This window comes from Xiphophorus couchianus, chromosome 22 (genome assembly GCF_001444195.1).
Source record: "Xiphophorus couchianus chromosome 22, X_couchianus-1.0, whole genome shotgun sequence".
NCBI lineage: Eukaryota > Metazoa > Chordata > Actinopteri > Cyprinodontiformes > Poeciliidae > Xiphophorus > Xiphophorus couchianus.
Genome location: NC_040249.1, coordinates 23988250 through 24011671, shown reverse-complemented (window position 1 = coordinate 24011671; position 23422 = coordinate 23988250). Strand labels below are relative to the sequence as shown.

The 23422-nt window shown below is 38.8% G+C and overlaps 2 protein-coding genes across 5 annotated transcripts in view; one reads left to right on the top strand and one right to left on the bottom strand.

Annotated features, from left to right (window-relative positions):
- cdh23 (cadherin-related 23) overlaps positions 1 to 23422 on the top strand; it is a 191406-nt gene that overhangs the window by 145148 nt on the left and 22836 nt on the right. For all 3 annotated transcript variants that reach the window (XM_028005956.1, XM_028005954.1, XM_028005957.1), the window contains exons 36-37: positions 44 to 172; positions 299 to 526. In XM_028005956.1, coding sequence (XP_027861757.1) covers positions 44 to 172; positions 299 to 526 — 357 coding nt within the window. The remainder of the gene's footprint in view (positions 1 to 43; positions 173 to 298; positions 527 to 23422) is intronic.
- Positions 2573 to 21581, bottom strand: vsir (V-set immunoregulatory receptor). 2 transcript variants are annotated; one of them, XM_028005961.1, is made up of 7 exons: positions 21387 to 21581; positions 10210 to 10611; positions 9996 to 10046; positions 9803 to 9916; positions 8998 to 9025; positions 7992 to 8167; positions 2573 to 5009 (listed from the first exon to the last, which is right to left on the bottom strand). In XM_028005961.1, the coding sequence occupies exons 1-7, from the start codon at positions 21463 to 21465 to the stop codon at positions 4972 to 4974; spliced, it is 888 nt and encodes a 295-aa protein (XP_027861762.1). In that variant the 5' UTR covers positions 21466 to 21581; the 3' UTR covers positions 2573 to 4971. The 2 variants fall into 2 exon arrangements, with proteins under 2 accessions (XP_027861762.1, XP_027861763.1); XM_028005962.1 differs by having other exon boundaries at positions 9803 to 9913.

Here is a 23422-nt window from a genome sequence, read left to right as displayed (position 1 = left end):
CAACCTTTATTGATCTACATTTTTAATATTCATTGTTTTGCAGGTCCGTGCCACTGATAATGGTTCACCGACCAGATACACAGACCACTCACTGACCGTCAACATCCTGGACGTCAATGACAATGCTCCTGTCATTGAAAGCCAGCGGGGATACAACGTCAGCGTGAACGAGGTGAGGATGAGGTCTATCCCTGGAAGCCAGTCTAAGTTTACTTTTCAATCATTGTTACAAAAAGATTTAGGTTTAGAGATTCAGGCCCAGGTTTGCTGTGAAGTTTGATCATTTTGTGTTTTGCAGAACGTGGGAGGAGGCACCTCAGTCCTGCGAGTGATTGCTACAGACAGGGACATCGGTCCGAATGCCATGCTGTTTTATTACATCACGGCTGGAAACCAGGACCTGACCTTCCGCATGGACCGCATGACCGGAGAGATGGTGACCCGGCCGGCCCCACCGGACCGAGAGCGACAGCAGGAGTATCGCCTCAACGTCACTGTGGAGGACGACGGCATGCCGCCGCTGTCGGTAAGATTCAGATACGGGAACGCTGAACCTAAATGTTTCTTACTTTTATTTTGAAGTTTCTCTTTGTAGTTGAAATAAAAGTTTCTATTATGTACTCTGTCATTTCCTGTAAGCAACAAGTGTGTTATTCCTATGTTCTCCTTATTTGTACCTTATATAGAGTAGCATTGTCTTCCTCATATTCCTGATACATTTGACTGATGAAGCAACAACCAATGAAGTCATTTTTTGAAACAGCACATTTTATATTCAGACAATCAATCATCATATTGTTGATTTCATGCTGATCTTTGAATGAATGTGTGAATGAATAGATGTATGCATGGCGCACAAGCTTCTCTTCAGGTAGGAAATTCATTTTTATTTTTTGGCTCCATGCTCTGCAATGCAGGTGATTTTTTTTTGTTTTTTTCAGTTTTCAATGGAGGTAAGGAAAAACTTTGATGATTATTGTGGAAAAACTGACATTCTTGTTGTGGAGAAGCAGCATGAAGCTGAACTTAACTGAGGTTGGCAAATTTCAGCCAGAATAAACAAAGAACACCTTTATATGATCTTGAGCTTGAAATGATGCATAATGATTTAATAAAACTGAAACCATAATCTGAAGAAAGTGTTGAGCCATACTTAATATCTGAAGTGTTTCATCTGTAATTAAACACTTCAGATATTATATGATTCTTCATACTTTGAGTATTAAGTTTGTTTCATTATCTTCAGATAACCGATTTTCACAATATACATTATCAGTCCATGAGACTGAATGATACAACCAAAAAGAGAGCAGTTATATAGATTTTGTATTTTCAGTTGACATAAAATACAATTTTTAAATGCAACAAATGAACATATGTACATTTCCATCATATTTCATGTTTTTCAATTGATGCAGTTTTAAATGTTGCCTCCTTTTGATCAGCAGAAACCAAAAATGAAATTTTGCCAAACTAGTGTCTGATAATATTTCATAGTTGTTTGTTTATTAACATATATTTTTCATTTTTTCATTAAATGAATGATCATGAATCTGATAACATGATGCCATGTTCAAGATGAATCTGAAGCATAAAACAAACTCCATGTCTCACTGATTTCAAACAGGAAATTTTAATTTAGTCTTTAGTTACAGGACAACTCTGTGTTTTAAGTGATGTTTGACAATCAGTACCAATGAACATCTGTCTTCTTGATGTCCTTTGACCTTAGAAAGTGATTTTCTGCTTTAACAGAAAAGTTTTATTTGATTTTCTGTCCAATTGTTCATATCTAATCAAGAGAAAATTTGTTGCTTGGCCGTTTACACATCACATTATTTTTATTTTTACTCTTTGCTCTCCTGATAAAGATCTTAACCTTTGACCTGCAATTGTTCAGATATGTTCCATCCAAAACAGTTCAGAACTTCCTCTTCCTCCATCACAAAATTATTACCAAGTTATCATTTTTAATCCCTTAATTTCCTGCCAACATTTCTTTACTTCATATACAGTATATTACTACAAAACTTAATTTCTACGTTTACTCAATGGAAGACTCGGTACTCATCACACTCTATGTAAGATAAAGCAAATAGTACACATATGAACACAGATACCCCAGAAAATTAAAGGCAGTTCAAGCTGGCAGCTTAGACTCAGGAAGCTCGTTGTTTTGTCAACAGGAAAACCACAAGACATAGTTCCTAAAAGACAACAGTGAACATTGCCTTTTCTCTTTAAAAAGCTTTTTTGATGCGTCTGTTAAGATAAGAGACGTTGCTGCTATACCCTTCAGGACGTGGGTGGCCCAAATCGTGAGATAAATAAGGTTCCTGTTAATGTGCAGAGAAGACCTTCTAGCTCTGGCTCCTCTTATAAAAACATTGTTTTCATCGGTTTCTGTCCTCGGTGCCTGCCCCTCTCTGGTGAACAGCATCTCAGAGGCACACAAGTGGAACAGCCTTGTTTTATCTGCTACGATTCCCTGGACAGCAGCATGTCCTTGTAGAGAAATGGTTTTGTAGATCTGTCATTTGAGAGGAACAAGGACTTCACAGACGGCACACAATGCTTCGAGAATTTCGTTTTTATTGTACAGAATACCAACAGGGCTGTTTAAAAGCAAGAAATATCCCGTCATGCAAGCTTTTTACAGTATAAAAACACACAGGTACAATATAAAAGTCATCAAGCGTACAAAAATTATTTTTCAGCGAAACCAGAAATCAATTCTTAAAACTTTAATCCCTTCTTTACACTCAAATATACAGCCACAAACTCGTAAGCAGGCTCACGTCTAAACAAAACAAAATGTTACTCTGTCCTATAAACCTGCTAAACATTTTCTTCTTCAGATGATTTCCGCTTGGCATCCACTGTATGCATGTTACCCCAGATTAAAAATAACACTAAAAGTGGGTTAAAGTCACGTGGGCAAAGTGATGCAGCAACATCTCAGTGTTGCTACGACTGACATTTCAAACCTTTTGCTCAAAGTATTTAACAGTTTTGGCTTATCAGACCTCATTGCACACATAAAAAAGTAGGATTGAACCTTTACCCTGATAGACATAAACACAGTGAAATCCAGAGGAAGTGGCAGTGAGTTAAACTCCTGGAAGATTTTTCTTTTGTTTGTTGCGGTAGTATCTGTGAGGCTACATTCAAGAAAAATAAATGATTTTTTCCTCCATAATTATACACAGAGACAACAATTAAATCTTCCTCTAAAAATGAAATATATTTTTAATTATGCAAGTGTGTTTAAGGCTATAATGCAGTTGTAAAGTACAGGACGGAAGGAAAGTATTCAGAGAAACAGAAGCGGTACTCAGGTCTGTCTGAGGTAGCACAAAGGCAGAAAGAAATGCAGAGAAGAAATCATACAAAAAGAAATGTAATGCCACGTTTTGGAGAATATTTGGTCTATTCACACCTAAAACCTCTTTCACAAAACAGTTCTATCATAAAACAACCTCTCAGTAGAACTTATTGCCATAAGTTTCTACTTGCTGGGGAATGGATATTGGGGAGTGCCATGGGACCAACTGGTGCCTCTGATGCACATCGGTGCCTTTCTATTGGAAATTCAATAGAAAATAATACGAGCACAGTTTTTGTCTTACACCAATGTGTTCTGCCCTGAACAACCTGCACCAGACTCATCTGCCCACTGAGCACCAGTGGCTCCGTCACGCCCCCACTGGGTGCCTGTCCCAGTCTGAATTAAGTGCTTGGTTTGGTTTTATGTTAAATCTTGTGTTCATCTGGTGGCACAGACTGATGTTTACAAGCTCTACATCATACCCCACAAAGACAATAAACCTCACACAAGTCGACTGTTGAGGTATAGTCGCAACTTTGATTGGTGGTTCTGTTAGCAAACACAAACATGACAAATGAGCATCTGAGTCTGTCTGTCTGTAAAATAAGACTGTAGCTACATAACGCTGTAGAGCCATAAAGCTCGAACCCTTTGGTACGGCGAGTATTTCTGCTGTGCTTGGCAGAAAACGGTAGAATTATTCCTGCCACCTTTACCACCTTGGAGCCACAAGTTCTGGCTTTGAACTGTTTCATGAAAGAGTTGATGGCTACATCCTGTTAATCTTGTCAACTTTTCAGTGCCATTGTTACCTCGCTTGGCAACTCAGAGTTGTAGTTTGACTAACATCAAACCCCTTTTACCTCTCCAGTCCTTACAGAAAAACCCAGCCAGACGATGTCACAGTTAACCCTTACATAAGTCCTGTTGATTCCTTGTTTGGAAGCTGAGAAGTATAACAGCGGTGGGTTGACTTTAACCCTTCTTGCTGCTTTGGTCCTTTCAGAAAACAGATAGATGGCCAAAAGTTCTGCTTTAAGAGTTTTGAAAGGGGCTTCAGAGTCTGTTGGTTTGATTCCTGAACATGAACTCTATAATGACAGGTGATTTTATGAAACTGTTTATCTGACAGTTCTCTAATGACCAGCAAAAGAAAACTGCTGCATTCACAATAGGAGGTTTGACGGTATAAATTTGACCACCTAGAAAGTTCACATGACAGACAGCAGAGTTCAGGCGATTTGAACTCTGTGGGGATTTGAGCTCACAAGAACTTGCTGCTTAAATGATTTTCTGTAAAAGCTGAGTAGATCACTATCCGCCTGCTTATAGCAAGACTCCCACTTTCAACACTTCTCACAAGGTTAATAAAAGACACCAGCAGAGCCAGGTCTGTGATCAGATGCAACCTGTTGGCCTGCAGATGTTGTTGCAGGTGGAAATGGTATGTGGGTCAGAAACGCAGCGCTCCTCCCTCCTGCAGTCCAGACAATGAACAGATGACAAATCCAGACAGGAGCAATACGTGTTTATGCAGTTATTGTGAGAGAGCTCATGAGGATAGTATTGGTATTAAAATGAATGGAAGAACAGAAGAGCTGCAGGAATCTTTCCAGGGCAACAGTTTAGGTGAAGAACGGGCTTTAAATCTGCACCAGGTCTGGATTCTCAGGGATGACGTCTGAAAAGGAAAACAAGTGAAAAAAACAAGTGAGGACATAGAAATCAGTGGTGTCCACAAAAAAACCAATCACTTTGAGACATTCTGCTGACAGATGTGAAATAACATATGAAGGCGTCTGCAGATTCAGCACTGCACTTCCTGCACAAATATGACAGAACTCTCCAAAAAGCGAATGACAACATTTGTGTTTTTCACGTTTTTTTTCACCACATCGATTCAAACGTGGGCAGACACAGACTGATAACATTCACAGAATGACTGGTGTTTTGCTGGAAACTGTAAAAAAGAGAGAAAAAAGCAGAACCAAGAGTCGAACCCAGAGTTGCAACATTGAGATAACAGGGAAGTTCATGTTAAACTCTGCAAAGCTGAAAGTCAGAAGGACCAAAATGATGAAGACGAAAGCTGAAGATTCTTCACAGCACCAAACCTCAGTGTACGTAGTTCTACAAAACATCTGGAAGAGATATGTCAGCGGAAATCCTTCATGATTCAGAATACTTCATTTTTCAAGATATTAAAAATATTTTAACCTTCCCTGTTGCAGTAGAAAGCAACAGGAAATGTAGTGTTGTGTAGTTCTGCTACATGAAAGAGAAATTTTAGCTCAGGCCAAAACTTCAGGATCTGCATAAGCAAACTGAATTTACTCAGTTTTACCTCACAAAACTCACTCGTTACAATATCCAAATGAGAATCTATGGGATGTGCTGATCAAACTTCCCATGACTTTGATGATCTGCTGCTAACATCTCTGTACCAGAAACCACAGAACACGGTCAGAGGTGTTTTGTAGTCTGTAGTTATTTGTCATTTTAAATAGGAACATTGATATTAAATCAGGAGTTACAAATCAGTTAACGTAATGCAGAGCCTGCTAGAACGTACTGCAGAGAGCAACAATGTGGGTCACAGACCTCTGCACTGCCTGGCATTCTTTTTGAATTGCTGTGGAACAGCTTTAGAGCAAATCTTTCATCTGCTGAGATATGTCTTCAAGGAAGTTCAATAATCCACCTGGGAATGCCAGGAATGTCTGCCAGGTGCCCGTAGATTTAAAAAAACACAGCTGGAATGGAAACTCTTCCACGTTCCTAAGGTTTGATGTTTTATGTTCGGTCAGGGAAAAGCAACAGAAGAGGATGTTGGGCTGAAAACTGAGTAGACAGAAAATGACATCTGATGGGAAGAAGCTCTCCTAGAGGTGGATGTGACAGACAAGTTAAACCTGTCAGCTTTATCAGCATCTGCCAGGATGTTTAACGTGTGAACGTGAATTTTTGTTTTTGCAAGACAGGATATTTCAGCTGATATTGATGGAGTCATAGTCGTACTGGATTGCATCAGACTGTAGATTTTGAAATGTAAACTTTCTGACTCATTACCTTGTGCAATACCTTCACACGATGCTGCAAGCACCGTTGTTAGTAGCTTGAGGAAGAAGTGAATCTGAAAACTTTTACACGTACAAATTAGTTCCTCACTGCATCATGTAGAACAAAATGTTGTTTTTTAAAAGATGAACTAAATGATAATGTTCTCTTATTTAGTTTTCCAATCATTTATGACAGTGAGAACTGAACTGATGGAGCCTGATTGGATCTGTGGTTCTTGAGTCGCCTCAGTTTGGCCAAAGTAAAAAATCTGAAGGTCCAACAGAAAGACAAGAACCAGCAGAACTCTGCAGTTTAGTGGGAAGACAGTGGGGAGTTTTCTTTAAAGAAAATGCTAAGTTTGTCTGACTTTTCAAAAGAGAATTTAGCCTAAAAGAATATGTAATCATTAAAGCAATCTTTTGTCATTTTTCTTTTTTCTCAATAAAACCCAGCATGACAGCGAGGATTCAGTAGAGAGGATTCGGTTAAAGACTCAAAGGTTGATTTAGAGCTGAAGGTAAACTGTGTCAGGTCTGGCAGATGAGCTGAAAGATGAGATTAAATCCTCCGGGGTAGTCTGCTGGTTAACTTTGAAAGTCATTTATGACTCAGCCAGAGTCTTGACCTAGAAAACCTAGAATTTAAATCAACCCGAAACAGGATCTACGCTTTACATTGCAAGCTTACACTTTTCTGCAAGGAACTTAAAGACTTTCAGAAAGTGCTGCTCGATTTTTCTCCTCTTAAAACCCTTTTACAATATTTATTAAGGATTAATGAGCAAAAATTGACAAAATACATTTGGAGGATGTCATATGTGGGTACAATTATAATATTTGCAATAAGAACACCAATAATTTGAAAATGATTGTATTTTGTAATATAAATAAAACGAGACAATCTTTCTTTCCTTTAATGCATCATATATCCTGTACACACCTGAAAAACAAAAAAATCTGTTTGGGAGGATTCATGCATAAATGTACAAACCCTAAACTAATACCTTTCTGAAGCTCCTATTGATCCATTTCAGTCTTGTTCAGTTCACACCTGGCTCCAGGTACAAATGAACCTGTTTAACCTGAAATAAGGTTCAGCAGGAGTTTCCTCACATTTACTCCTTTTCATAATTTAGGTATTTAAAAACTTGTTTTTCATTCAGTTTCCAAATAATTTACTTTCCAAAAGTATCAGTCAGGAGAAGGGCACAAGATATCTACTGCATTATAGAACTAACGGTTTGTCTGACATGAATCAGGGTCAGGGAGGCTGCCAACGTGCTGAGAGCCTGTAATACACTGCCATATGTTGGACGAAGGAGGAGGGTCAAAAAATCAGAACTTGTATTGTGGTTGGATTAATCAAAGCTGGACTGTTGGGCCACAAATTTCCTCACAATCTAGTAGATTGTAAAACTTCAGCTGGACAAAGTCACTAAGGCAAGACATGGGATGCTGATGGAGTTCCACTGGATGCAGAATCAAGAAATGATTCAACTATTACTCCAAAAGTCTGTTACATTTTCTTTTATCTCCAAACAGACTTGTTTTTTTCTTTTCAACTGCAGTCACAATATGAAGGCACAGATTCCTTCTGTTCCTACCTTCGGATGGGAAGAAAACGTCGCCATGTGCGGGAGGAGAGAGGGGCGTTCCCGGGTCCGACAATAAGTGGCGACTGGTCTCAGAGGGCTGACGGGTCATGATCTGAGAAACAGTCCGGGTCTTTACCTGCGGGGATCCGATCAGAAACACTGGATTCTCGTGGCCCTGAGCTTCACTAAACACACAAGAAGGAGAAGTTTGTTAGGAAACCACAGCGTGACTCACAGCTCTGTTTCAAAACTCATCTGTTCCTCAGGACAGACGCCTAATGTTTGTCTCTTTGTAGTAAATAAATTAGTGAATAGTAAATGACAAAACAATGCCCCAAACAATCCACACATAAATGTAATTTCTGTAAAATAATCTTAAAAGAACTTCATTATTCTGGTCAAACAGGATCACTCGGTTAAAATGACCAGTTTTGCAATACCTGTTGTCATGACAACATTGTGGTGTTTTCATGTACATGCTTTTATAATCCTACCACTGTTATGTGAGACTCCAAATTATTCCCACTCTTCACCAATTAGTTCCCACTCTTCTCCATTTTGCTCCTCCATGGACCCAAACTTTGTATTTCAGATTATCTTCCATTGTACTCAAGTATTTTTATCAGTGTAGCAGATACATTATCTTACAGCTACTGAAATATAACTTAAGCTTTAATTTAGTCATACATTGCCTTCTAAAGAATTTATATTAACCCCCATTTCCTTTGATTGTTGTTCTGATTACCGTTTGACTCTTAGATACTGAACCAAAATAACCCTTAAGAGAGCTCCCACTGGTGCATGATATTTACTGGAGTCACGTCACCATATTTCCTTGTGGTAAACAATGATTACCGTAATCACAGAAAAATACTTCATCAGTTGTTAAAGTACAAAAATGAACACACACTGTACGAAACCCCAAAAGATTGGCCACAAAAATCCCAAAGGAATGAAACGGCGAGCGCCCGTTCTGAGGAGCGACTTTGTTTCGATACGCTGTGGGAAAACGTACCTGTCCATCCGCACCAGCTCCTGTCCACCTGGGAGAGAGGAAACAGGAAATGAGCCTTTGTGACTGACCTGAAGCACAGCAGAGTGAATGCGCTTCCTACTGTGTGAACTAGAGTTAATCCACCACAGCCACAGGAACGTGTCACACCGAGCACTTTGGGAAACCCGGCTTTAAAACATATAGACGTTTTCTGAGTTTGTGTTCTGCTGTGAATATTTGCTGACCAACTTACAGAAGTCTTATGATTTGAAGATTTTGGCACAGTTAAATGTTAAAAATCAGATTTTTTATTTATTAGGTGAAAGAGAAGCAATCCAAACCAACCTGACCCAATGTGGAAGTACAACTCCCCACCTTTTCTATTGATGATTTAATGGTGATTTCAGCTCCACCAACCACAGGCTGGTTGGTGGAGCCAGCCTGTGGCTCCACCAATATGCCACCATATTACTCTCAGACAGGAGAATTATGAAATCACATAAATAGAATCTGTCTGACAACATGAAGTGGGCTTAAAGATTTAAAATAACATGTTATGCTCTGGCATAACCCTAAAAAAATCTGTTTATGAACATAAACCTTCCAATGTGTCTAAATTAAAACTTTTCCTCCACAGGGATGTAGAAGACATTCCAGAAGCTTCATGGTTTTTGTTCCCTCCAGGAGTAAAGCCTAGTTTTTCACAATGTTTTTCCTTAATAATATATAATATGTCCCTGAAACAAGGGTGCCAGAAAGCAAAGACAAGAATTCTGTAAGAAGGCAAGTAATTTTTCACAGCAGTGCATTGCAGTGCAGTACGTACGTCTGTTTGACCGTGAATTCTCTCGCTGTTTGTAGACCAGGACCAGAATAAGAGGCAGCGACAGCAGAGCCAGAATGCAAGCAGCTAAGGCTAAAGCCACAGGCACCGAGGCTGCTGAAGGAAAAGAAAGAATTTAAAACAGAATAACTTTGCAGTCATATTCTGCTTTTAAAGGCCTGAGTTAGTTTCATACCTGGTGGAGGTGTGGGATCCCAGAACGTGCAGCTGGTCACCCCGTCTCTCTCTAAAAAAATAAAATATTCACAAGAATGAGTGCTTTACTTTACTATACATCAAACAGTTCATTAGACTATAAGCAGATAAAAAATCTGGAGCCGGGATGAGATAAAACTTGTAAGATCCTCAGTAATTTTAAATTGTATGTCCAGCCTGCTTGCTCTGCTTACTTGGTGTAACTTGAAGAATAATGTGGCTGTGGGTACTCTGCTGGGCTGTTTGTTGCTTGTGATCGATCTTAACGTCCAGGGCTATGCAGCAGTAGCGGCCCTGGTCGGCGTGGGTCACATTCCTGAGAATCACCCACATGTTTTCATTCGTATAGTTCATCTCCACTCCTAGATTCGAGTTGCGGGGTTTATGGCTGACATTGCGTGGAGTTTCCCCTTTTTTACAGTGCAGGTCGGTGTGGGGCGTGAAGAGCCAGAGATCCCTTACGTGGTGATCGGGATGTAAGTTGGCATTTTTCTGGTTGCACACTAGCTTGGCAGTCACCCCCTCTGGACAGGTGTAGTACCGGTGGGCAGAGGACACGGTCAATGGGGAGCTGGAGTGGCTTGGTGCCACTTTCGCTGGAGAGAGAAGACAAAAACAGATGAGTCTTAATTGTACTTTCTGGTAAAATAAAGGTTAAATTGAACATAATTTTAAAAAGATGGATTTATTTCAAAGCCGGTTGTGGGAGAGTTGTCACTGTTGCTTTGATCCAATATGAGTAGTATGGACCCTGCATGTTTTGTGTGGGTTATTCTGGCTGTTCTGGTTCTCCCCCAACATCCAAACAATGTCTTAGTTAACTGACCGTCCTAACTTCAGGTATGAATGTTTACAGCGCAGCTGTACTGTGTCTCTGTTTAGGTGAAAACTGAGACACAGAACAGAAAAGGAAGGATAAACTGACTTTATACGGCGTTTTTTTACATTCTGTCAAATGTATTTTATTAAAATTTTGCATACCAGAAATGCTCAAAGTAGGAGATAGTTGTAATTTCTAAGAAAACTAAAACATTGTTTTTACAGCTTGAAGTTTCTTTGGTGGTGTTCTATGCAGCTTTAAACATTGTGAGACTTTTATTTGCAAAACACATAAAACTCAGTCAGATTGGATGCAGAGCTCCATACAAACCAACTTCCCTGTCGATGCTGAAAAACATCATGTTTCACCAACATAATGAGTTCAGTTTCTGCTGACTTTGCCTGTAATCTCATCTGACCAAAGTATTTCCATATGTTTGTCACTTATACGGCTTGTTGCAAACTGCAAACAACTATGAAGTACTTTTAGGTCTATCACCAAAAATCCTAATAGAATTCATCGATTGTTGCATTTTTAGCATGAACAAATGTGAAAGAGTTGAGGTGTTAGAATTACTTTTTCAAGGCACTCTATGTATTTGGGCTGAAGACTAAAATTGGAAAATGATTGTGAAAGAAAGAAGGTGTTTGTGTGCAGTGGAAAACAAAAAAAACCTGAGAGGAAGGGGAAAAAAACTCCCCAATATTTATAGATTAAAGATGATGAAGAATAACCCTGCAGGAAAAACAAAAAGTCACATTTTGTTGAGGGTATTTTATCCCTGCAAGAACTAGATTTTTCAGAATAAATATTTAGGGAATTTACATTAGGAAGTTGCACAGAACCAAATAAAAATCTTCAGGATTAAAACTTCCAAAGTAATTCTGAAAAGCAGAGATCAGGGTTTCTATCCTGGGAGCATTTTGCTACAGTACCACCTCACTTCTGCTGTTATTGGTGGGATGCTTTTTGCTGGTTTATTGCCGGTTGAACAGGATAAAATCTTTCAGTGGAAAAAAGGATTAAGATAACCATCAGGAGTCTGAGAAACTTGAGATCCCAAAACTGAAAGAGCCAGAAAGAACATAAAAATACACCTCAACAGGTACAATTGTAACAAGATCTTATGCCATAATGAATTTACATATCAGAGAAATGTGAAAGCAGTTTCAACATGTTGGGGAAAAGGAAATCAAATCATTTTGGCTGGATGTAAGAAACTAAATGACCCATGAATCCAAAAGTGTGTGTGAACTTTAGACACCATCTACATGTTTCTCTTCAGTCAACAGAATGTTTTTCCAAAAGTTTGTTATGATTCAAAGTTTTTTTGGCAAATGTGGACCCTGACTGACTAATAGCTGTATCCTCCCATCAGTTCTTGATTTTCTTTTAGGAGAAACATTTCTTGCTGCTTGAGGCCAAGCAGCAAGAAATGCTGCTTGACTGGATTCTGCAGTCAAGAATCCACTTAAGTGGTTTCTTGACTGCAGTTTCAGCCCTTACCAGGCTTGCGTGTTGCTGGTATAAATGCATCACAATTTGTTCATGATTTAATAATTCCAAACATAAATGTTACATTTTAAGTTACATGATCATTTAAAATTAAATTAGCTTTTAGATTATTTTTGTCTTGTGACAAAATTTGTTGATCTGAAATAATTAAGTAGGACCAAAACCAAAAGCATGAAATATGTAAGGGGAAAGAATCCTTTTCACATCATGGAAGCGTAAAAATCTCATTTTGAAATAAGAAAGGAAGTAGTTTTTGAATAATCCTCTCAGCTAACAAAACATTCTCCAGCTAGCCAACAAGCTAGCTTTGAAGAAGCCTCAACCACATTTAATCATATGTGCTGCAGCATTTTGGTTCTCTGTAGGAAACCGATTGAAAGTTATAGACAAAAATACAAGAGCTGCCACCTTTTGTAACATAAACAGCATTCACTGATGCTTTCATCAATCCAAACAGCAGTGGTAGCAAAAAACGAGAATCTATTTTTGGGTTTGCAGGTGTTAAAAATTAGAGTTACTATGTCATCACTTGATTTTAAACCCCTACTGAAAACTGTTGGAATATGAAATAATTGGACAAGCTAATGAATTATTAATCTCTTCATAGTTTGTAATATAGATGCTGCTAAATATCTGGATTTGTTTTGAAACAGGACTAAACACTCAAATGTTTCTTCTTGTCTCAACTGTCTGGATTTGACAGATCAGGTTCTGCTAAAAAATGAAGAAGTAAAACTCTATTTATTTAGTGAATCACATCTTTATTTAGAAGATGGAATTCATGCCTGATACCACAACATGTCACAGACATAACACCACAAACAAACCTCTGTAGTAACTAGTAATCTTAGCATGCTGCAAAAACTGCTGGGTAAAAACAACCCAACTTGTAACCCAGTGCTGGGTCAAATATGGACCGACCCAACGCTGGGTTATGGCAACCAAAGGTTGGGTTACAACTCATAACCCAACACAAGGGTTATTATACCACTATATCTGGATAAAAAATAAATTATTTTAAATGTCACCATGTAAAAACAATCTGAATATACCCAACCACTGACCCAACAGAATTATTCAATCTGCAGAGTAAATTTCTGACCCAACTCTTGAGTTATGATTTTTGACCCAATATTTGGTCAAACCAACCCAACCTAAAACCCAACATCTTCTACACAGCAAATGGGTTTTGAAAATAACCCAGAATATTTTACTGTGCAGCGATCCAGAGTCAAAACTCGGCATTTCATGACCAGATTCTGCTGCTTTTGCGTTTTTTCCTGCCTTTGGGTCAACACGGTTTGTTTTCTCCATTTTGTGGCTTCAAGCCGCAGCTAGAAATGGTGCAACGTCTGCTGACTGAAACAAACACTGAGCTCCTCTGGAGCCAAAGTTTCTTATTTAGTATGTGATACCAATGAAAATAACACAGTGGAATGATGTTACCATATAGTGCTAATAAACATGTTGGGTTGTTGTGGTGTTGTGATGCAATAGCAGTTTATCTGCACATATTTGTATTTTCAAACATCAGGAAGTGCATGACAGCTGTGAGCCCCTCTTACATATTGTACCTGTCTCACTCATGAGTTCTGTTTTTAACCACATCCTGTTTTAACTTCTTTATACGTACTTGCAGTAAAATGCATTAGAGGTTGTGTGTTTTCATGAACATGACTTTATTTTTGCTGAAACAAAATAAACGTCTGACCGAAGCTGCAGTCTGACACCTGCGCAGACACTTGACCACTCTAGAACTTCTCGAATATCTCAGTGAAATAAATGACTCCAGCACAGCCAATGTAAAGAACCAACAGAGCAAACCTGCCTGTCTGCAGCAGACTACAGAGTCGGTGCAGCATTCAAAACTGCTATGTGCTGCAAGGACAGGAAGAGTATGTGGAAGTGTGTACGAGCCAACTACAAAAAAGTGAGGGGGCGAGCAGCATCAATAGAGAAGTATGAGGAATAGTAATAGTTTAAGTCACAAGTTACAGTAAGTGTCTGAATATGTAGATGTGGAGGGAGGAGAGCGGCCGGTGGTGAGTTTGAGGAGTGGACTTCCTTCCTGAGTTTCTTCGGCTCCTGAAAACGTCCCCCTGTCTTCTCCTCACAGCTAAAATCTCAATTTTTTACAGTTACTGCAGTCTTACCTGCACCATCCATTATGAATTAGCTCACTCCATCAGAGACTTTTCTAAACTTTCACACATAAAAATCTGAAAAGTGTGGCATGCACATGCACTCTTCCACATTTTTAATTTTAACACGCTGATCTTACTCAGCTACATCAAGCTGAGTAAGTTTGGATGAAGAGCATACAGTTTCAAGTCTTGAAACAGATTCTCAATTGGATTTAGGTCTGGACTTTGACTGGGCCACTCTAACACAAATTGCCTTTCATTGTACCTCTGCTAGAATCTGCTGACCGCTCCAGTCAGAAGTCTTTTACAGACAGGTTTTCTTCCAGGGTCGTCCTGTTTAACTCCATCCCTTCCCTCCAACTCTGACCAGATTCTCTGTCCATCACAAAGAAAAGCAACCCCATAGAATGCTGCTGCCACCACCATGCTTCAATGAGTTGATGGTTGTTAGAAGACCTGAACACATTCTTCCACATTTTTGCTATCCCCAACATGCTCCTTTCAAACTTTAAACAGGATTTCTTATGGCTTTCTTCTCACCACTTTTACATAAAATCTGCATCTGGTCCACAGATTCCCTTTCCTGCTGTTTGTTCTCCAATATCCTCCAACAAACAAAGCTGGACTTACTACCTATGGGACTTCTGAAGGCAACTGGATGAACTTATTACTCAGAGGCATCAGATGAAAGGAAAGATGTAAATTCTTGATTTCAATTTGTAGACAATCCATCCATCCATTTTCTGTATGCCCTTGTCCCTAGTGGGGTCGGTAGTGGTGCTGGTGCTTATGTACACCCTGGACAGGTCAGCAGTCTGTTGCACATTTGTAGAAAATGTTTAAAAGAGTGTATAATTGTGCACCACTTTGTTTTAATCACATAAACATACATGTTAGTTAGAATGATGCTTCTTTTACTGTTTATTTAAAGTGTTTCCAAAATCTGCATACTTGGGACGTATTGCAACATATCTGAAAGTTTGCTTGGCAAGACAGCTGTTTCAGCAACTTCCTGGGATTTAACTAGACTTTGGTCATGAACATGGTGCGTTTAAGTTTCAGAGAATGCACACATGCTCCAAGCAAGGAAAGCATTCTGGGGTTTGGGCTTAAATCAGGATGCACAGCAGCTTGTTTAAACGCAGTTTAAAATGTTTCGCTAACAATCAGCTGGAAAGGAAGTACAGTAGCTTAATATGCTGCAACCTTTGCTCTTTGACTATCCGTGAATGTGTGTATACACGCCAAGTGTGCATCCTGTGTGTGCCTCGCAGTATTTTCCTGTCAGGCAGCTGAATTCTACAATCGCTATTGTGTGCAAGGAGAAGCAATAGGAAGAGCGTGGAGGGTGATTAAGGTGAAACTGGTATCCTCTGGCTGTTCCTGTCTGCTCTGCGGGACAATGGGGCGTCTCTTCTGTTTCACACCCACCCCGCCTTCCTCACAAACCCGGCTGCCTTTTCTCGCCTGATTTACATAAGGGTTGAGTTTCTGGTTGAAATGGGTTCAGATTAGAGGGTCACAGGTTCACACAGATTGTGTTTCAGCGATATCACTCCAACAAGACGGGGCTTTTGTGGGGAGGTGTTTGGAGGGAGGCTGTGAAGATGCCAAGTGAGTGTAGTTTACCTGTACCAACCTCAGAACTGTTCTGATCCACCACAACTTATAAACACACAGCAAGCTAATTGATATCTGCAGGGAGAATGTTTCTGACAGATTTGTTGTTGGCTCTCTCTCATATCTAGATTTCTGCTCCTGTGATCCCCTGGGGGTCCCAGGAACAGGCCATCTTTGTTTGGCTGACACCTGTTGCCACTGACAGCTTTCTCACTCTCAAAGTTGAAGCGTTTGATATCTGACTCATCTAAGGATATTCATCTCTCCAAAATGTTCCAAATTACTCCAACGCAACCATACTGCACTAATTCCCAGATCTTTCCCATCATAGGATGTCGGAAAAACCAGAAGGAATGTCCGCTCCGTGAACAAAGAGCAGAAGGAGTTCTGGTAGAAACTTCTGGTATGACAGTAAAAAGGGGATCAGCAACAGAAAGTGTTTGAATCTTAGTCACAGTAGGAAGTGGTTAACTGTCAGCAGGTCATCATGTTCAGAAAAGCTCGACATCTGCCTAAGGTTACTTATTTTCCATTTTCAGTAAAGCAATCTGAAAACCAGGACATCTTTTCATCAGTGATTAGGTGATTTTTGGGTGCTTTCCCTCAAACCATACATTAGACTCGTGTCTATTTGTGGTTCAGTATTTGAAGATTCATCTGTTTATAGATTTTTCTTTTTAATATAGCTCCAAATTATTTCTTGGGAAATGTACGTATTTACAGATTTTGTCTAAAATATTAAAAAGGAAGCTGAAATAACTTGCCATTAATCTACTTGACATTCTGTTGGTTGGCATCTGCAAAGCAGCCAATCCAAAACCACCAATCACTTCCCTTGGAGCTGTTCCACTTGTACAAAAAAAAACAGTCCTAGTGCAGTACAAAGATTTCCAGTCCTGCAAAATATGGATAATAATGATACCACAACTGCAGAAATGCAACCAATCAGCTGGCTTTATTCTGACGAGCAGCAACACCTCAGTAACTAAAATCAGCAGCTTTTAAAGGTGATGGCAGAAATCTAAAATGAAAAATCAAATCTACACTAACATTACTTGTGATGTTTTTTGTTGTTTGTTTATTCTGTGTGTCAAAACAAAAAGACATGAATCTGTGGTTTTCTACTTGCTAAAAAAGTGTTGTTACGCTCTACTGGCGCCACATGCTTCCTGAGGAGGAGAGACTGCCACAAAGTCAGTGACTCTAAATAGATAACTTTTATCAGGTGGAATTATGATTTGAATTTAAGTGCAATACAGAACAACTACACCCTAATTGGAATTTATATAGATTAATTAAACTATATTTTATAAACTGGATCTGTACAGCGACTTGTGATGACATTTGCTGTGAACTGATGATAAATAAACTGTATTGAAATTAATTGAGATTAAATGTTAGACATTACAGCTGTAATAATTGTTGTGTTTTATGATTTAGAGGAAGAAGGATTTATAGTTTTTCTTTAAACTAAAGAAATTAGATCATGTTTTTGTGTATCTTTGGTTATCACTACGAAATCTCACCACGGATCACCAAAGATAGTTTTTTCATGTTGTTCTTGAACAGTCAAGGCTCTAACGTTGTGGTTAATGCCGTGACCCTGGGCTGCTGAGAAATATCACCCACATGGGGGACAAAGTGTTCCCAGCAGCGTGGAGGTCACTGGTGGTAACATCAAGACATAAATCGCTGCATGCTAAACGTGACAAATATGTAGACCTTTAAAGATGATCGCAGGCAAAAAACTCCCAAAACAATAGAAGTGCCCCCGCCTCCACTCTCCTGTTATTACTAATGCAGCACATGCAGGATATGCCCACACAACTGTTGCACAATCATTCACCAGCTTCCTCCCTCGCTCTGCAGGCGGCTTATCGTCAATGAGATTGATTACGGAAACCTGCTCCCTAATAAAGATGCACTCATTTAGCTCAGAATCGATGTGTGCACAACAAGAACCGCAGCAGGACAGGAAGCAAAGCGGTAAAGAATCTTAGAGTGGTTTCGTTATGTATGGAGTGCTGAAAGTGCCACTATGTAATGAATATTCTTGAATTGAAACTAAACTAAAAATAAATAGATGTTATGAATAATTTAGGAAAGCATCCATGTCTTAAAAATTTAACATTTACAACTAATTACTTACAAAATAAGAGTCAGACCAAAAAATTGGTCCCGTTCATTTGGAGTGTCAAACAGGCCACAATTTACAAAATCCTTTCCTCAATATATTTGTCATAATTAAAATTTAGTTGAAAATAATTAAATCTTATTAGGTCAAACTTTTACCTCTTACTATTTAGCATTTTTCAGAATGTAGTCAATTATTTTAGACAACCTGTGAGAAACAGTGGTTTGATCATTTTTAAAGGACCAAAATGTAAAAATTATCAAAAATAATCACTAATATTACTCATCTTTAAATTAAACTGAAAATGAACCAATTTAAATAAATAAACTGAAATTATTTTTTTGTGTGAAATATTTCAAACAGCCACTGTGGCTCTTTAAATGGAGCCTCGCTTCTGATTGGTTGACCTGCACAGTAAGTCTCCTTCAGACCAATTATCTTAACCAGAACAACATTAGTGATCCAAAGGATTAAAATGTTTATATTTTAGTGGTTTTTATTAATAAAATCTTATAAATGACAATTACTATTAATAGACTACTTAAATTAATTATTTACACACTTCAGTTACCATGTAATGATTTACTCTATTTACTTCTCACATTGTGGCCTTTTTGGACCTCCGTACATTGTATGTTCTTCATCGACTCCTTTTTTTCTCTGCCATTGTGCGCAACAAGAAGCTAAATGCTTATCTGGGAGGAAAAGAGCCTCTGATTGCAGCTGGCTTTCTCTCAGGTCTTGCAGAGTGGAAATCCATTACTGGCAGAGGCGCAACGACTGTTTTCATCATTGCCTTAAAATGAAGGAAACAAAGAGGAGATCCCAGAAACGGGGTGAGGGCATTTCGAATCGGTATTGTTATGTATTAATGGAGCCTCTCAGAAAAAGAGACTGGGAGCCTGAATCCCAGGATGTCCCAGTGTAGACATGTTTGGGCTAATGTTTTGGAGTCCTAACAATACTAATGACTTTTAAAGAGGCACATTAAAGTTACTGATATTTTGGTACCAGTGTTGTAAGGTGCAGCTCACCAGATGGGATGATGAGCAATATTTGACCAAAATGAGATTTTATATTTTATTTCCTGACAAACTAAGAACTCCCATTTATACTTTTCACAAGCAGAGAAACTTTATTTTAAAGAAATAATCAGATCTAAACTTCTAGTGCCAAAAACAAATACTTTGATACTTTTTCCACAAATGTAACGTTTCGTGACTCAAAACAGTATTTTAAACAATATCTGCAGGATTCTCTAAAGTTTGAATCAAATTCCAACTTTCCTGTTTTGAACCCCAATCATTAGATAGTCTCTGTGGTCATAAATCCTTAACAGTTCTAACGCGGCTAAGATTTAGAAGTATCTAAAGTTTTTTTTAGAGGTTTGCCAATCTATTGAGAAGTCTATTAGCCAATTTTGTCAACACAACCGGGCGAGTCAGAAACTACTTCCTTCCTTATGTCAAAATAAATGCTTTTTTGAGAAACTGTTGGTTTCCACAAGGTCAGGAGATTTTTATTTTTCACAAAAAAAAAAATCTAGGGCAGAACTCGTGGGAAATCTGAACGAGGCCCGCCTACTCCAACATGCGTCACGAGTCTCACCACGCCCACTTCCAATTTCTGTAAAGATTACACAGACAGACAACATCCTACAAGATGTACAAGTTTCTGGAGCTTCAGATGCATATTCAGCAATTACCAAGATCCATAGTGACACAACGCCATCTATTTTTATTCATTTATTTGATTAGGACACTGCATATTAATTAATATTGGCACAATTCATTTGTACAGTATCTAAATTTTATCCTTTATCCTAAGACAAATCAGCAGGAAAAACAAACGGATAGGAACTACTGGTGGGGACGGATTCCCTCATGGTCGATGCAGTGGTAGATGAAACCATTTCATAGTTGGGAGAGTTGGGTATGAAATAACCAAACAGTGACAAAGGGGCAACATGATCAGCACATGTCGACTGGTCCAGACAGAAGCTAAATATAATCAGTTGAGTATTTGGGTCATAAACTGGTAGTAAGAAAATAAATTGAAGTTGAGCAGCAAGTTTAGGATGTATGTGAATTCTACTTTTCAAACATTAACAACAAACCATTCTGCAGCCTGAACACAATGGAGCCCATCATTTAACCCAAGAGTCCCGTAGGGAAATATTGGCTCCCTAAATGGATAAATGGAAATATGTTTGTTTTTTTTAAAGTAATAAAATAAAAAGATTTTTTAGCACTTTAATTATTTCTATTTTAAAAATAAACTAACACACACTGGCAGAGGGAAATTGTTTGTTTACAGGAATGAAATGACGTTTAAAGGGATGAAATTATTGTTAATGATGACCCAGTCAACATCACTCATTCACTTCTGACCCCTAAATGTGTCCCAGTGTGAGAGTTTAGCAACTCTTTGGTACTTTGAGATAATTTTACCCATATTTAAGGTGTTTTAAGGAATCAACTCCTTTGAGTTTGCATATCTAAATAGACTTATCCATGGAGCCTGAGTGATAACAGCGCCTGCTGAGGCACCAGCTGCTCAGCTCTCTCCTCCAGCACAAGGCCAAATATGCAGAAAGCCGCTGCTCATTAGGGCCAGCATGCCGCAATGCCTTTCTCCTTTCCCGTTATTTCTAGACATATAAAAAAGAGATAAAAAAAGAAAAGAAAAGAAACAAAGGTCGCCCCAAAGTGCTGCATGTGTTTCTGTTGGTTCCCCGCAGGGAGGGCCGTTTAAAGCCGCTCCGCGCCAGATGTTCCGTCTCAAAACAACAGCAGCAACCCGAGAAATGTGGAAAATGTTTTCACCTCAGAGTTTTTTACAGAAGCACTCCAGCATAAACTGTGATGCTGCGCAGCTGTTTGTGAAAAAAATTTTAAAAAAAAGCTTCAGAGGAGAGGAGGTGGTTAAGTTACACCAGGCTGGAGCTGTCACAGCATTAAAACACCATCTGGGTAGAGTTACTGCTAAACACATTAAAACTTCTGCTAAGTTTCTACAATAACATAATGAAGAAATTCATAAATCCTCAGGGCTTAAATGTGACAACAAGTCCTAACACCCGCGGGGTGTTTAGAAAGTATTAAAAGGGTCAGATGTCAGCGGGATTTACGCGCTTACCTTCAGCAACAGCAACCAGAAAACAGACGATCCAAAACATGGGCTTTCTCAGCCAAACGGAAGTTCGTCGCCTCTCCATGGCCGGCAGGACTTTAAAAACTAAACCAAACGAAGCAGAAGTGCAGAATGTGCTCAGCTGTTGGACCTCTTTACTCTCTCCGTCTGTTCTCGTTTCACTCGTAGTAAAATGAAGAGCCGAGCAGAAAGGGGCGTTTCTAGTGAAACGAGGAGTGGTTAAGCCACGCCCCTTCTCTGGCTCGGATCTCCTGAAGCACAAAAACATCGAGAAAAAATAAGGATAAAACATCTACATATTCTAAATATACTTTAAAAATCATCTAAAATTATTAAAGATGAATCTAGTCATACCTTATTCAACCTTAACACATTAACCTCAAGATTCAATGTATGTTGGTAAATAAATTATCTCCAACTGTTCTGTCCCCTTTACTCTGATACCCATAAAAATATTTTGTTTGTTTTGTCATATAAATAACAAAAGAATGTCCCTTTCAATCACCACCTATAAGCTGAAATGTTTATGTTTCACCTTTAAGACTGAAATCAACAGATCAGTCATCTGAAGTCAGGACTCCAAGTGGTAAATGCAGAAGGTCCTAAAAGTCCAACATGGCCGCCTTGCATACAGAACCAACGCATGGCTGCAGTAAAACAAACATACAAACAAAAAACTATTCTTCCAATGTCTTCTATCTCTTCAAACCTTTAACAAAATACTAATAAACTATTATTGTGAATGCTGAAGGCATTAAGACTTTTGATTTCCTCCACTTTTCTACAAACACTTTTCACCGTTTAACTACTTCTACATACTTGGCTCTATTTTAAGCAATCAACCTTTACCATATTCTGTTCGTTCAGGAAAGTACGGCTATGCTTTTTGGTATCAACATCTTCTACAGTTTATGAAATATTCATCGTTTTGTGATCATCTTGAAAAACGAAAAACATTTCTGACCTTTCTGACATTCCCAAATCCAAGTTTTGACTTCAACACAACATTTAATGTTGAAACCAAAGGTTTACATACACCACATAAAAACACACATGCACTTTTTTCCACACTGTCTGAAGTTAAATCAGACTAACGTTCTCCTGTCTTGTGTCAGTTAAAATTACCAAAAATATTTCTGTTTGTTAAATAACAAGGAAAATATGTCAAGGGTTTATTTATTTATTTAGACATTTCTTCAGTATTTGGTCGTATGTGGTCTATCTATTCTGTGTATGTAAACATGTAGTTCAACTGTTTCCCACGCAGTCACAAGCTCTCGTCTCTGGTTCCCTGCTGCCAAACTCAGCTCATTTTAGAAGTTCCTAAAATATTTCTTGCTGCACTTCTCTTTGGCAGTGTTTCTAAAAAACAAAGGTCAATGTGTTTTAACAAGTCATCCTTTGAGTTGTTATCTTGGTATCATGAGTAATCGCTTCACTTTTATTATCTTAATATTTCCCCTGAATGCCAATAAAAGCAACTCAGTTACCACCAGTGGTGCATCTGTCATTGGTTGAGAAAATAAGGATTAGGGTAATACATTTCTGCATGCAGTTGTTAGAACAAGCTTTGAAAAAATAAGATGTTCCTTATTTCAAGTCTGCTTGGTATTAAGAACATTTTTATGGTCTGGTCAGATAGTCTAGTAACTATCAGAGGTAAGATCCTCCAGAAAAATGATCCACCAAATCAATCAGAATGGAGCTTAATAATCTAAATCAGTTTGGCCCTGTAAACTTCTAAAAAATTATGATACATGATGACCAGTGAGCAACTAAAATACCCCTGCTGCTTGTAATGAAGCCTAGGCGCAAATTCAAACTGGAAGACTCTTTAGCCCCACCTGCATCATCCAATCGGCGCGTACCTCTCATCGCCGCCGACCTATCAACGCTGGACCAAGCCACGTCACGTCCAATCACCGACCAAGGCCCAGTTGATAAGGACCTCCATCCATGGCATCTTCCGCTTTCCAGCTGCGCTCAACCCTCCTCCATCCCTTCTCCACCTCCACTCTTCA

Excerpts from the sequence above, each read along its gene's own strand:
- vsir (XM_028005961.1), bottom strand. The coding sequence starts at position 21,465 with ATGGAGAGGCGACGAACTTCCGTTTGGCTGAGAAAGCCCATGTTTTGG. Across the intron at positions 10,612-21,386 it reads TCTGGTTGCTGTTGCTGAAG|CGAAAGTGGCACCAAGCCAC; the intron begins GTAAGCGCGTAA and ends TTCTCTCTCCAG. Across the intron at positions 5,010-7,991 it reads CGTTTTCTTCCCATCCGAAG|ACGTCATCCCTGAGAATCCA; the intron begins GTAGGAACAGAA and ends TTTCCTTTTCAG.